Genomic DNA, 14,694 nt, shown 5'->3' on the forward strand with positions numbered 1-14,694 from the left:
ATGTGTAGCAATATGAATGTGCTTTTTCCATAATCAGGTATTTATCAGACATTTTCAAGGCACTATCTAAGACACTGGGAAAACATTTTCTCCCAATAATGCCTTGAGAGCGCTGCACAATATAAGACTATGTATTAGAAAGGGGGAAAAAAACCAACCAACCAAACAAACAAAGAATGGGCCTTTGTGAGAAAAAAAATCAATTGGTTCTCTTTTTATTTAACAATTTTTAAAAAGAAATTATTAGGGACTAGAAAATAATTATCATAAAAGATTATTAACCATGATATTGGTAAGAAAATCTTAAAATCACAAGAAGAAGAACTTTCATTTGATGTTGTTCACTAATTATACATAAAAATGTTTCAAAAATTGAAACTAAAGGTTTTACAGATTCTTTATTTCTTTAGCTTTAGTTTATCTGGTGTTATTACATGAGTCCATGTGGGTGTCTGTAGAAGATAAGAAAAAACAAAGGTGGATGAGGCCACCTGACACAAGTACTAAGAGACAGAAACAGTACATCCCATGGTCGGAAGACGATGCCAAACAACAACAACAAACCCACTTCAATTAGCTTTTCTGGTTCAGACCTACCTTTCATTGGGCATCATTAATGTACACACACACACATCTAGCTTTGAAGTATTACAACCAAAAAAGAACTGTATATAAACCAAGGCAGCACACACTTTGACTCTCAGTATTTAGGAGGTAGGGACAGAATGGTCTGGAGTCATCTGAGGCTACACAGTGTGTTTAAGGCAAGCCTATGTGACACAAAATCTTATCTTAAAAACACTACCACCCATGCTCCACTGGGCAGAGCCCCAATCTTATGCACATATGGGCCTACTAACAGGGCTTCGTGGATCAAAGAAAAGGACATGCAGTTGTGTAGTATACCCAAGATCTATTCATTGCTCTTAAAGACAGCCCAGGAGATGGCTTAGTCATTAAACGATTGACAGGTAAACATTATTTCTATCCCTAGGATCCATGTAAAAAGATGGGCATGGCAACACAGGCCTCTAATCTCAGCAGATGGAAGAAGACAGGGAAAGATCCCTGCAGTTTGTATCCAGCAAGTCTGGTTGATTTTGCAAGCTCCAGGTTCACTGAGAGACTCCAACTCAAAAACTTAGATGCCAACTTATAGCTTCTAAAAACACACACACAGAAGTGCATGAATACAAACAGTTAAGTGCACAAAGCCAAACATGGACACTAGACTGATAGTTCTGGTCATGATCAAACACAAACTGACTTCACTATGTCAATTACCCTAACTATAACAGAAGAGCACTTTTTAGTGAAAAGGGAATAATTTCAGTGAGTATAGAAGGGATTGTTGAGTCAATCTGGATCTGAAAACAATCAGGAGTTTCATATGCTGAACTAAACTGAAGCTAATCCCTGGTCTTAAAGCTAGGCAAAGTCAGAAGCAAACCTTAAGAAGCAGCTCCATGTTGCCCTGTTTCGACAACTGTACTTTAGCAAGCATTCACAAAACAACTTACTCTCGGATGTCATTTTATCAGTTCCTGGATGTTTTATTCGTTCCCAGGGATTTGTCTCTTTCCGTTCACAATCTTTAGTATCAAAAAGTTCTTTTTCTTCTTTTCTTTTTTGTCTCATTTTGTCATAAGTAGATTTTGCAATAGAAACTTTAGTCTGCAAGAAAAAGTTGAAATATCTGGAATAACTCAGGAAGCTTGACTTTTAAAATATCTTTATCTCAGAAAAGTATGAGCAAGCATGGTGAGAAAGAGCAAGTGACCAGGAGAAATACATAAGCACATGAAATGACTCTAGAAAACAAATTATACTCTCTGTTTTGAGACAGAATCATATAGCCCAGGCTGGTCTTTCCCTCTCTATACAGTCCTAATACTTTGAACCTATGATTTTCCTGCCTCTTCCTCTTCACGTGCTAAGATTATAATTGATCTTGGACCAACTAAGTGTTTTTTAATTCTTATTTTACAACTCCTAAAAGCTGAAAGAATTATATAGTACTAATACTTAAGTAAATCCATGTTTAAGGATAGCAATCTGTCAGTGTTTGAAAATACCCCACAAACTGTTGAATATATACACGTGCACAACCATATTATATAAACCATGAGCACGGCATAAAAGCAAACTATATATCACAAATTTAAGTGATTAAAAATCAAAATTTCAATTACCTAAAATATTAAAAATATAAATCAAGGTGTTGGGGAGACAGTTCTGTGTATCAAGAGTATACTGTTCAAGTTTGCTGAACTTAAAACAGTAGAACACAAATAGAGCCAGGTATAGTGGTATACTTCTAGCTCTTCTACAAGAGTGAAGATGGAAACAGTAGAATTCCCAGAAAGTTTGTACAGCAACTAGCCTGACTTACGCAGTATAGTGATGGAGATGTTCCTTCAAACAAGGTGCAAGTAGTGGACCAACACACAAAGTTGTGTTCTCACTTCCACACAAACACACACACACGCGCACACACACATGCACACATGCACGCACAATGCCCCCCCCCACACCCACACATGCATGCACATACAGGAATACACAGACAAGTTCAAAATAAATGTAAAGTTCTTAATTAAATGAAGTTTGCCACCCCATATCTTATATAAACTACATTTTGAGCTATTATAGCTAAAGATTAATAGATAATCTTACATCTTTGTCATTTTCAACATCAAGATATAGTGGAATATTATGCTGGACTGCTCTTCCATAAATCCCTGATGGTGGTTCAATGCTTGGTTTCACTGAAAATGTATCCTCATTTTCCACAGAGGATATCACTGGCTGGTTGCAAGTTGTTGGTACTGAATTTGGATTTCCAAATACACCTGCAATCAAACCATCAGTTACTGTTTATGTTTAGCACTCCAGATAACAAATTTTAATATCATATATTTCATTCAAAAAACAAACAGTACACTGTCAAACACACGTTAAATACTCATGAAATGTACAAGCAAATATCCTAATCAGACAAGAAGATAGTTGTTTCTGAAAATGTAGGTGAAAATCACATATTTAAGTGAGGTTCATGGGAAGACTCAGAAAGACTGTTGTGAACTATATATTTAAGATGATTTCTAAGTGTAAAACTTTGAACTGGGATTTGTTTAGATACGCAAGGAAGAAAGGGAAGCATAAATTCTAAAGTAGATTTCCACAGTTTTATGAAAAGTTAGGCCAAAAAAACCCAACAACAAAAAAGCTATGTCCAAAGTATAGTGGTTTGAGTAAAAATGAACCCCATAGGCTTTTACATTTTAATCCTTGGTCACCAGGGAGGAGTACAATTTGAAAAGATGGAACTATGGCTTTGTTGGAGGAAGTGTGTCCCTGTGAGTGTGCACTGAGGTGTCAAAGGCCCATGCCAAGCCTTTTCTTTTCCTGCTGCCTGTGGATCAAGATGTAGAACTCTCAGCTATTTCTTTAGCACAGTGTGTCTGCATGCTGTCATGTTTCCTGGCACATGATACTAGACTAAACCCCTGAAACTGTAAGCCAGTCCCAATGACATGTTTTCTTTTACAAGAGTTGCTGTGGTCATCGTGTCATCAGAGGATCAGACATAGACAAAGTCACAACAGAAACTGAAGTTACAGACAATAAATCTACATGAATATTCTAGAGATAATTTGAGGAGTCTTCAATGAGATTATCAAATTAAGTATTTCCAAAAAATTCTGTTTCATAATACTTAACAAAAAGATGCCTCCTTGCTGTGTATCCTCCTTGCTGTGTATCTTACCCGTCTTCGTTTCAGCTCGGAAAGAACTAAGGCGCACTGGCACTCGCATTCACCTTCCTCTGCTTTCTGACTGCACACACAACGCAAGTATGAAGCACTGACTACAAATATTACAGATATTACCCCAACTGGCAGCAGAACTCGGCAGCACAATCCATATGGATATTTTTCAAATAGACAAAAGTTAAATGGTCACAGAAATTTATGTCAAGGTTCTAGAAGATTATGGAGTCTGGGCAATGTATGAGAGGAACAGTTTCTATGCAAGGGGGATCTTGAGAGGCTACTGAATGAAACTGTGTCCGTAACAGTCTCAGTCTCAGGCATTTGAACACTTGGTCCCCACTTGTTGATGTTATGTGGAGGTGTGGCCTTGCTGGAGAAGCATGCCACTGGGAGGGCCAGCTTTGAGAGTTTATAGCCTCGCTCTACTTCCAGTTTGCCCTCTCTGCTTCCTCCTCCTACCACCATGCCTATCACCTGTTGTCATGCCTCCCTACCATGATGGGATAGTATCTTCCATGGCCTCTACTTCAGTTTTTGACTCTAGGTTCCTCCTTAAGGTCCTGCCTTGGCTTCCCTTCCCGATGGACTGTAAACTGTAAGCCACAGAGATCCTTTCTTTTCTCAAATCAGTTTTACCACAGCAACAGATACCATTGGACAAGCTCTAAACATGAAGCCTAATTTGTAATGCAGACCTCAGTAGATAACGATCCCAGGACCATGGGATGTTTTTGAGGGAAACTTCATGCGCAGAGTGGAGCCGGCTCACGAAGAGGGCAATGTGCTGCAGACGGTGGAGCTGGGAGACCAGGGCCACTCAGAGCCAATGAACCCGAAACGGTGATCACAAGGCACATGGTTATAGGTTTGGCAGCAGTGCTGTTGAGTTTCTGTCTTGCTTTGGTCTGATCTTTCCTTGGCTTTATTCCTCCTTTTTGAAATGGGCATGTTTACTTTGTGTCACTGTATACTGAAGTATGCAACTTTGTTTTACTTTATTTTAAAATTTATTTTATCTTATTGGGGTTCGTGCTATAAGACAGCCTTCAGTCTCAAGAAATTCTGGACTTTTTAATGGTGGGACTATGGAAAGTTTTGAAGTTGGAAAAAATACATTTTTTCCATGATCATGAACCGTGGGGCCAAAGGTAGAATGTTATGATTTAAAGTGATGTGTTTGAACATCAGACTGACAAGAGGTGTAGACTTGTGATAATAAATCTACTTGACTGGAATTAAGGTCATCTGAGGAACAGCACCTGTGGGTTAGGCAAGGAGGACATTCCCAGAGAAGCTGACTGAGGGGTGATGCTCCTTGAAGGTGAGTGGGGTGGGGTCCTACACTCAACAGAAAGCAGGAACTAAGCTGGATGTTTATCTCTCTGCTCCTTACTGCAAATGCAGGGTGACCAGCTACTGGGCAGCCATTATGACTTCCCCACTGCAATGCACTCTATTCCCTTAAATCCTGGGCTAAGTCACACTTCTTATCTCTCAAGTTGTTTTTTATAAGGTATCTGGTTACAGTCATGAGAAAAATAAGTGAGAAAGCATTTAAGAAAAAGAATATTTAAAGATACTTAAAGTAATTATCCTACTTGAAGGTCCTCTTACATCTCTAAAATACATAACATGGGTTCATTTTGATTTATTAGAAACAATAAATTTTATATTAAATTATATTATTGCAATTTGACTTTAAATCATAATAAAATTTTTACAATTACCTTAGAACTGTCTTAGAAATATCCAACTACTTTTTGAGAGTTACTAACAATAACAACCCATAATTTTATTCAAGGGCAGAAATATGGATTTAAGCATTCATTTTTAATTATTTAATATTGACAAAATTTGTTTATGTGTAAAGAATGCATAAATTAATAGGCTAGATAACTTTGAAATACCTTTTCCAACAACTACTACTGAGTCTTCTGATAAAGTATTTGTAGATGTGAAGTCAAAACTGGAAATCTGCTGTAAATTTGATGACCTAGTAAATCCTAAAACAAAGAAAAAAAAAAAGAAGGGGAGAGAAAAAAAAACACATTTAAAAACACCACGGTACATTTTAGAACATGTGGCCTTTAAAAATTGAAAATTTATTTCATAAAAATTACAGATGAATTAACTCAATGAATATTTAAAATCAGAATACTTGCTATATATACATTAGCTACCACAGAGAACAACAACAGTAATACCTTCCTTCCTTCCTTCCTTCCTTTAAGGAGTTTACATAGGCTAGGGTTGAAGATGAAACAGACAACGATGGAGCTGTACACAGACTTGTACATGATCATCAAGAGCTAAGCAATCAGAGTGAAGGCAGCAGTTCATACCAAAAGGAGACTAGGGCAGTCTCCAGAACACTGCCCTCTCCTGGGCCGCTGAGGTCGGGTCACTTCCCCAGTTTACTGCAGGTAATACACAGCCTAGCGTTCCTGACGCCTCCCTGTCTATGACTTCAGATGATTAGAAATGATGAAGGACAGAAGTCCCCACTCCCCCTTTTGCTTTGTGTCATTCTTGAAGCAGAGTCTTGCTATGTAACCCAGAGAGGCCTCAAATGCACAAACCTCTTGCCTCTACCTCCTGAGTCTTGAGACTGCAGGTATGCACCACTATGTCTAGCTAAAATGCTCATCTTATCAGCTCCACAGTTGTCACATGCCCCCAACCCCCAAAAGGCAGCTCTTTACTTATTGAAACTCACAATGTACACCAGGCTGGCCTTAAACTCATGGTAACACTCCGGTCAGGGCACAAGCTCCCAAGTACTGAGACTATAAGACAGTACTACCACCTAGCTAAAGACATTGCTTTAAGGGCATCTAGCACAGAACAACTTAGGAAATGGACAAAGCACTCACCCGCAGTACTGATCACTATTGCAATTTAAAAATATAACAGTTACAGTGGCTAGTGACAACAGAGAAGTTCTACCTAGCAGAAGGAAGGTACATTCCTGCTGCCACATCTTAGGTGCATGGTTACCGCCTATATACACAACTTACATGATTTTCTTACTATATCTGAGTGATGAAATGCCTTATAAAAAAAGTTGTTAGTATGTATGCACCTGTACATGTTCTTAGGGTAAAGCCCAGCATGAAGTCCTAGTTTTAGCCAATGTTTACTCTTTTGCATTGGCTCCTTTAGACAAGAGCATAGACAATAAACCTAAATAACCTATCAGTAGAATGGTAAGTTAAAAATCTTAAAGTTAAGAGTTCTAAGTATTATTTTTTCTTGGTATGCTTAGAGAAGATTCTGACTTAGAGATATTGAATATTAAAAATTTAATTTGTCATGAAATTTACAAACCTTTTGTATGCTTATGTCTTGGGTGTTCCTTATTTTGTATTTTTAAAGCACTAGGTGAAATGTCATGTGACCTATCATCTTCAAAATCACCACATCCAAACCCATAGTTCATACGTTGACCAATTATGCTTACACTGGATGTTGTTATCCCTATAAAATAAAATAATATTTATTTAAATAATTTGGTAATATTTCACAATAGGTACATACCTCTCCTCTAAATCTATTTTGCTAAATACCTTTTTAAAAAGATTAGCAATATAATATTAGAAATTATGTTAGTAATTTTTAAAGTTTCACTATATTTTAAGCTATGTAACTTTCAGTGAAATAAATACTATAATGTTTGAAAAAGTTAATTAAATAATTGTATGTTAAACGTCATGTAGTGGTGCATACCTGTAATCCTAGCATCCAAGAACTAGAGATAGAAGGATCACAAGTCTGAGGTCAGCCTAGGCTACATAAAAAGTTCAATCACAACTAGGGCTACAAAAAATGAATTAAGAACTTAACCAATTAAATTAATAAATGAAATCCTTAAATTTTCACAAAAAAAGGAAGAAATTCAAATGTTATAGCAATGGCTAATTTTATATAAGAAAGAAAGAAAGGAAGGAAGGAAGGAAGGAAGGAAGGAAGGAAGGAAGGAAGGAAGGAAGGAAAAAAGAAAAAATCCAAATGTTAAAAGAGAGGAATAAAGGGGTCTACGTTCTTTACTCCTTTCTCTCGTGCTCCCATGTGATTAGTGTGCACTGGTCTGCCTGATGATTCAGACACTTCACATGAGTAAGAGCTCTGTACCTGGAATCATGCTCAACAGACTGTAGATTTCTGCCCTGCAACTTAACTGCTGAGAGATCCTGGTAATGTATGTAAAATGTATGTAAAATTGGAAGAAGAGTAAAAACTTTCCCAGAACTATCACATAAGTTAAATGCAGGAAAATGAATGCTAGGTATAGTGGTATGTGCTGAAAAATTTCTAGAGCCTAGGTTGCCAAAACAGGAGAAACACCATGAGTTTGAAGCTAGCACGGGCTATATACAGAAAGCTTAAGGATAGCCTGGTCTACACAATGAGGCCTTGATTTATATATCCCCTCTCTCTGGGGCTGGGGGTGGGGCAAATACACATAAAGAACTTAATATACTGCCTAGTACATTGCAAATACTCAAACAATATTATATATCTAGCCGGGCGGTGGTGGTGCACGCCTTTAATCCCAGCACTTGGGAGGCAGAGGCAGGTGGATTTCTGAGTTCGAGGCCAGCCTGGTCTACAGAGTGAGTTCCAGGACAGCCAGAGCTACACAGAGAAATCCTGTCTCGAAAAACAAAAACAAAAAAAAACAAAAAACAAAAAACAAAAAACAAAAAAAATATTATATCTCTAAAAAAATAAAATATAACAGTATTGTTTTTATGCCCCTTTAACAAGTAGCAAAAAATGAACTACTTGTTAATCTACATTTGAATGTCTAAATCGTCTATACTACACTATACTATACTTTACCACTACTGGAGCTACAAAATGTTTACTAAATAAAAATTCCTATTCAGTATTTTTGTATCCCTGCCCACATTTATACATATTTCCAATGTAGAACAGCAAGCAATAATATACTTCATTTTTAAATAATGCAATACTTGGGGCTGAAGAGATGGCTCAACAGTTAAGGGCAGTGAGTGGTCTTCCAAAAAACCAGGGTTCAGTTCCCAGCAACCACATAGTAGCTGACAATGTTTATAACTCCAGTTCCTGGGGATCTGACACATTCACAAAGACCTACATGCAGGCAGAACACCAGTACACATAAAGCAAAAATAAATCATAAATAATGTAATAAATAAACAAATAGCTGGAAAAGTGCTGGCTGTTGAAAGCTGAGCTAGGGAGAACAGGAGATACAAGCAAAGAACTGCTTACATGAATATGGCCCTAGGTTAGATCCCCAGTTCCACATAAGACTGGCACAGCAGCACGTCAATAATCCCTGAACTTGTGAGGTAAAGAGGATCAGACGTTCAATGCCACACAGTAAGTCAAGACCACCGGGCTACATGAGACTTTCTTTCAAAAAACTAAAACAAAAATTTCATTTTAAATGATAATAATCTTCCAGAAGAAACCGAATTTTAAAATTTTTAGTTTTAACAGTTAATCTAGATATTAGACATTAGTAGAATATATTGGCTTTAGGTAGAAATGTTTCTACCAATACTTGGCACTAATGGTATTGGAAAGTAATTTAGGAAATTCAGTATTATTTACAGTAAAGGATAAAATATACAAGGAAAGATTCCCTGGAAACACTGCAGTAAAGGCATGCTGTCTCATCAACTTTATACCATGTCTGGATTTAACGTCACACAGTCTCTATTATGATCAGTATCCTTTTCATGTTGTACAATAAATCACTTACTGATGACAAAGCAAACTCAAATGAAAATGATCCTAAACATGACCAATTTAATAGTTTGATAGACTGTTAAACTTATCAAGGATATCTTATATTAAACCCAGTAACAACAGTGTTTCTCAAGTTTGTTACTAGAAATCCCCAAGATTTGATAAGAGTACTGATTTCTCCTCATAAACAGGCGTACACTAGGTATGAGGTGTGGACTCAGAATCTATGCACATATAAAAATTAAGTATGTATTGAAATTACCAAATATTTGTTAATTTTAGAGAAACACATTATACATAGTGGTAGGTATTATTATAATCAATTGCTGATTGATATAAATACCACCTAAGTTCACAAGAGTAGCAGCAGAAAGGAACTCAAATCCAGTCTTTAAGTCAGTTATTTTTCCAATCCTAAAGTAAACTTAGAGTTCCTTTTACAACTAGATTCAATCGAGGAGTCAGCTCCCTCTTCAACCCTGTACAAATATGTTTAAAGTGATAAATAATGTTAGGATGCTCAAAATTAAAAAAGATTAAAGAAATAGTTTAGGAATGTCTTTATGTCCCTCCCTGTAGTCATATATACTAGTGAAAGCCCATCAGGGACTTTATATGTGCTGTATGCTTAAGGTTTCATCACTCTTTTCCAGCTCTTTATTATTAGATTGAGAAACAAAGTTTCAAAGTAGTTAATTTGTACATGGTGTGACTATTATTATAAATTAATTTGGAGTTAAAGTGGTGGTCTTTAACACACTAAAGCTAGGAAAAAATGACTCTGTATATTGAATATATATCTCAATGTTGAATATTACTTTTGCAAGTTAGAAAGCCAAACACACTCATTTAAGTCAAGGATTCAAGATTAGGACAGGTACTTGGCAATTAACTGAGGAAAACAATCACTAGAAACCAAGAATCTGAGGGCTTCCTAGACTCAGTGGCACACGCTTGTAACCTCAGCATTCAGGAGACTAAGGGAGGGGTACTGCCAGTTCTAGTCAGTGTTACATAAAATAATACTAAAAAGAATTTGAGAGCCAAAGAAAAAAACATATAATTACAGTAGCATAAATTAGTGGCTCAGTAGTAGAGCACTTGCCTAGTATGTACATGGCCACATAAGACACCAAACACATACGCAATAATCTTATCTGCAACACATTATATAAAACATAAAAGAGTATCCAAAAAAGGTTAGTTATCAATACTGTCTGTGAAACAGAGAAAGCAACTGAGCCAGAGGGCGGGATGGGTATACATTTCATTCACAAGAAATCTGAGCAAATGCTAAAGGACAGAAAGTGGACTAAGTGTGCTCTGAGTCTAACTGGCTAAATGACTGAGTCAAGGGGTCTGATAAAAAGAAAGGAAAAAGGGGTAAAAATTAACTGGGAAAAGTCAGCAGGAGCCAGATCGTTGAAAAATGGCCACTAGAGTCAGTTTACAATGGGAAATGGGTTATGAACCAGACAGAAACTGTGCAGCTATGCAGGCTTACCAGGGAAGAAATGAGGAATTGTGAAAGAAAGCTGTGGTGATGGGATTAAAAAGGATAAAACTAAAACACATCTAAAAACAAAAGGGTAATTATGTTATAAATAATCATATACAGGTATTATAATGTAAATTACCTCTAAAACTGTTAGGAGTTTTTACATTGAAATCATATGAAAATATAGCCTAGTTTGGTATAATTTAACCACGATTCAATATAGTTTTACTAATCATCAAGAAAAGTCATACCTAGGTTCTAGAGTGTAAATATTTTTCAAAATGATAACTAATTTCTAAAGGTATTCTTTGAGAAGTAATAATCTCAGGTTCAGAAAACTAACAAGGGCATACAAACATATTTATTAGTTCATGTATATACACGAACAAATAATAGTTAACTAGTGTCAGCTAGTAATAACTTGATGAATATATTTTTTGTCATCTTGTGATACTTGTGTTCTCAAACTATTATATATTAAAATTATGAAGGGAGCTCTCAAAATTCTGATAGTCAGGTCTCAATGCATACCGATTAAACAAAATATCTCACAGAGGAATCTGCCACATCAAGACCAATGACTGAGTCAAGTAAATATTTTTTTCCCAATCAAAGCCATGTTACCCTCATTAGAGTAGCTTTTTGATGAGTTATGATTAGTTACAAACTGTTAAGTATAAAAAAATCTAAGATATATTTGTTATCTTTTTTATATTATTAAAACAGTCATATTCTTTATAAAGCATATTCATAAAACATAGAATACCTATACTGGAACTCTGTTCAGCAGCATGGGAGATTTTCGTTGCAGAAGAAAGTCTTGTTGAACAAGGTTTTGATCCAAATGTTGGAAATATGTCTGACCTAATGAAACAAAGTAATTTCAATCAACATTTACAATTCAGAACTGTGATACACACATATCACTTATTGTATATTCTTTTCCTTTACTTATTAGGAGTCTAGGTAAACATGAAAACAGGAATGAAAATATATGGCTAAAAATATTTGTTGTTGTTTGTGTGGCGTCATTTTCTTTTGACTTTGAGACTAAGTCTCACTATGTAGTCTTGGCTGTCCTTCAATTCACTATCAAGACTCATAAAGAGCTATTTATAGCTGTCTCCCAAGCGATGGGATTAAATTTGTATATGACCATGCCTAGACCAGGTAAATACTTTTTACTGCCTGGACCATAAAGAACTAAGTTATCTAAATTATCTCCTAAGTGACTATAGACATGTAATATACCATTATATAGAGAGAAATAGAGACTGGACTGTGTTACAAACAATAGCAAAAACTGAGTTTTATAAACGTCATTTTCTTCAAACTTTTCTTTGCTCTACCATTCACATATTATAAAGGCCCACAGGTCTTGATTAACAAGAAAGCAAGCCTTCATCACTAAATAATATTAAATCTGGAATGCAAAAAAAATCTAGCTATAATACAATGAGTGACAGACATTTCACAAAGCAACACAATTTACTAACTAGATAACATGTATATTTTCCATTGGTCCTATTAAGAAATCAAATTAAATAATTAAAATTTTCATATTTATTTTGTGTCCATAAATGTATGTGGAGTGCATGTGGTGGTCAGAAACTGTTTCTCTCCTTCCACCATGTGAGTCCTGGAGCTCAGAACTGCGTTATCAGGCTTGGTGTTAAGCACTTTTATTCTGAGAGTCATCTTGATGGTTTGTTTTGAAGCTCTGGAAAGAACCATTTCTCTAGACTACTAGAAATGTAAAATCATACTGAGTATATTTTAGCTAGATGAAAGAAAGATCTTCATTCTACAAGTATGGTTTTAAATCCTGTTTCTCTTTCAACTCACTGAGAGATAACTTGTCTCAGGAAATAGGGATGTCCTTTGCTAATGACTCTCGAGGCAAGATACAAGTTGGTTAAGAATAATTATTCTATACTCAGGAAGCTGAGGCAGGAGAACTCCAAGAGTAAAAGCCATCCTAGACTATATAGCAGCCTGGACAACTTAGCAAAATCATTAAAACAAACAAACAAACAAACAAACAAACAAACAAAGAAACAAAACAAAAAAAAAACCCCAAAACCTAAAAGGGCTGCAGATGTAGTCAGGGATTCCATGCTCGTCCAAGGCCCTATTCAATTCCCGGACCATCCACATTCCCCCAAATGTATCCCAAAGCTGTCAAACTCAAAAATATAGAAATCATACGTTCTTTAAAGGCAATGAGGTCAATCGCATCCGGAAGAGTTCAATACTTGAAGAAAATAACTTAGACATAATCCTAAATGTTGCAAATATAAAATGAACTTTTCTTCCCAATTGGTTTGAAAATTTTAACATTATGTTGCAACTGCAGGAGTTACACCACAAGATTTCAGCTTCTTATAGGATCTAAAAATTACATGTTTAATGTAAGTTATTACTTTGTTAAAGTCATTCTAGATCCATTACATAAATATATCCCAATATTCTATCTAAGTAGGAACAGTGAAGGAATTTCCAGGAATAAAAGGTTTCTGAGTATAAGTTATAATTTAAGTTAAAAATGTGAAAGAGAAAACCATAGGATAAGACAAATTTCTAAAATGAAACATAAAAATTCTGCTAAATTCTATTACTGCTGATATTTAGGCAGTGTCTACTTCCATTTGGGAGAGGTTAATCAAATTGAAGATTAATTTTAAATTTTAAAAATTTACTTCTGATAGCTGTATATTAACAAATAAAGCCAAAGGAAAACAAAAGACTGACATTAAATGTTAGCAAGAATGAGTAACAGTCATAACTTTCACATTACCAGTAGGAGTATAAAGTTATGCCACTACTTAGAAAACTATTTAGCGATTGTTAACTATACATCTATCTACCCACATCATGGCATTTCTACTATTGACTTTCAGTCCCAAATAAAGGGAGAATTACTTCAATGAAGTATTCTGTGACTATGAAGTCACAAAAATGCCCAGAACCCAGGTGAGGTCACTTTTTCAGAGCAGAGGTTTTCTGGGAAAGCAGGTATAAGTTAGCCAGGACTTGAATCCCAGAACTGTTAATGTAGGCAGCCCAAATCCTCACTGGGCTAAATAAATGAGCTAATGGAATCCCAAGCTTTATAAGATAATGGAAATAAAATATAAAAAATAGTGGGGCAACACTGGGTAGAGCCTACCCACAACCCAGAGTGAACGTGTGCTGACCTAGAAATAAAAATAATGTAAGTCAATTGGCAAAAAAGCGAATAATCCAGAAAAGAGCTAAGAGACAGAGATATTAGACTAAATCTTAGGAAAACAAGTGAAGCATTTGCGACAAGGCCCATAATAACTGTGGAGATCTAAAGTTACAGTTAGAGTCACTCACTCTTTCTATCCCTACTCCACCAAAGGTAAGCAAGGTGCCACTGGTTACATTCCACACTGTTTTTTAAAGGTATTTAACTGTTTTAAAGGTTTTAAAGTTGTTTTGTTTTGTTTGAAATGTGGCCTATATAGCCCTAGCTAGCCTGCAGCTGTTATATAGACCAGGGTAGACTCAAGCTCACAGAGATCTGCTTGCCTCTGCCTTCCCAGTACTGGGATTAAAGGCATATGTCATCACATCCAGCATATTTAAATATTTTAAGAACTAAAAATTAAATAGCTTTACTTCTTTTCTAGATACAATGTTAGAGGTCTAGATCACA

The 14,694-nt window shown here is 35.9% G+C and overlaps 1 protein-coding gene across 3 annotated transcripts in view; it reads right to left on the minus strand.

Annotated features, from left to right (window-relative positions):
• Togaram1 (TOG array regulator of axonemal microtubules 1) overlaps positions 1–14,694 on the minus strand; it is a 61,870-nt gene that overhangs the window by 25,514 nt on the left and 21,662 nt on the right. For 2 of the 3 annotated variants that reach the window (XM_028782435.1, XM_028782450.1), the window contains exons 7-11: positions 11,779–11,876; positions 7,103–7,252; positions 5,683–5,778; positions 2,677–2,852; positions 1,521–1,674 (exon numbers count right to left, since the gene is read on the minus strand). In XM_028782435.1, coding sequence (XP_028638268.1) covers positions 1,521–1,674; positions 2,677–2,852; positions 5,683–5,778; positions 7,103–7,252; positions 11,779–11,876 — 674 coding nt within the window. The remainder of the gene's footprint in view (positions 1–1,520; positions 1,675–2,676; positions 2,853–5,682; positions 5,779–7,102; positions 7,253–11,778; positions 11,877–14,694) is intronic. The other variant, XM_028782443.1, reaches the window with a different exon arrangement.

Source organism: Grammomys surdaster, unplaced genomic scaffold, assembly GCF_004785775.1.
Source record: "Grammomys surdaster isolate TR1022 unplaced genomic scaffold, NIH_TR_1.0 98, whole genome shotgun sequence".
Lineage (NCBI taxonomy): Eukaryota > Metazoa > Chordata > Mammalia > Rodentia > Muridae > Grammomys > Grammomys surdaster.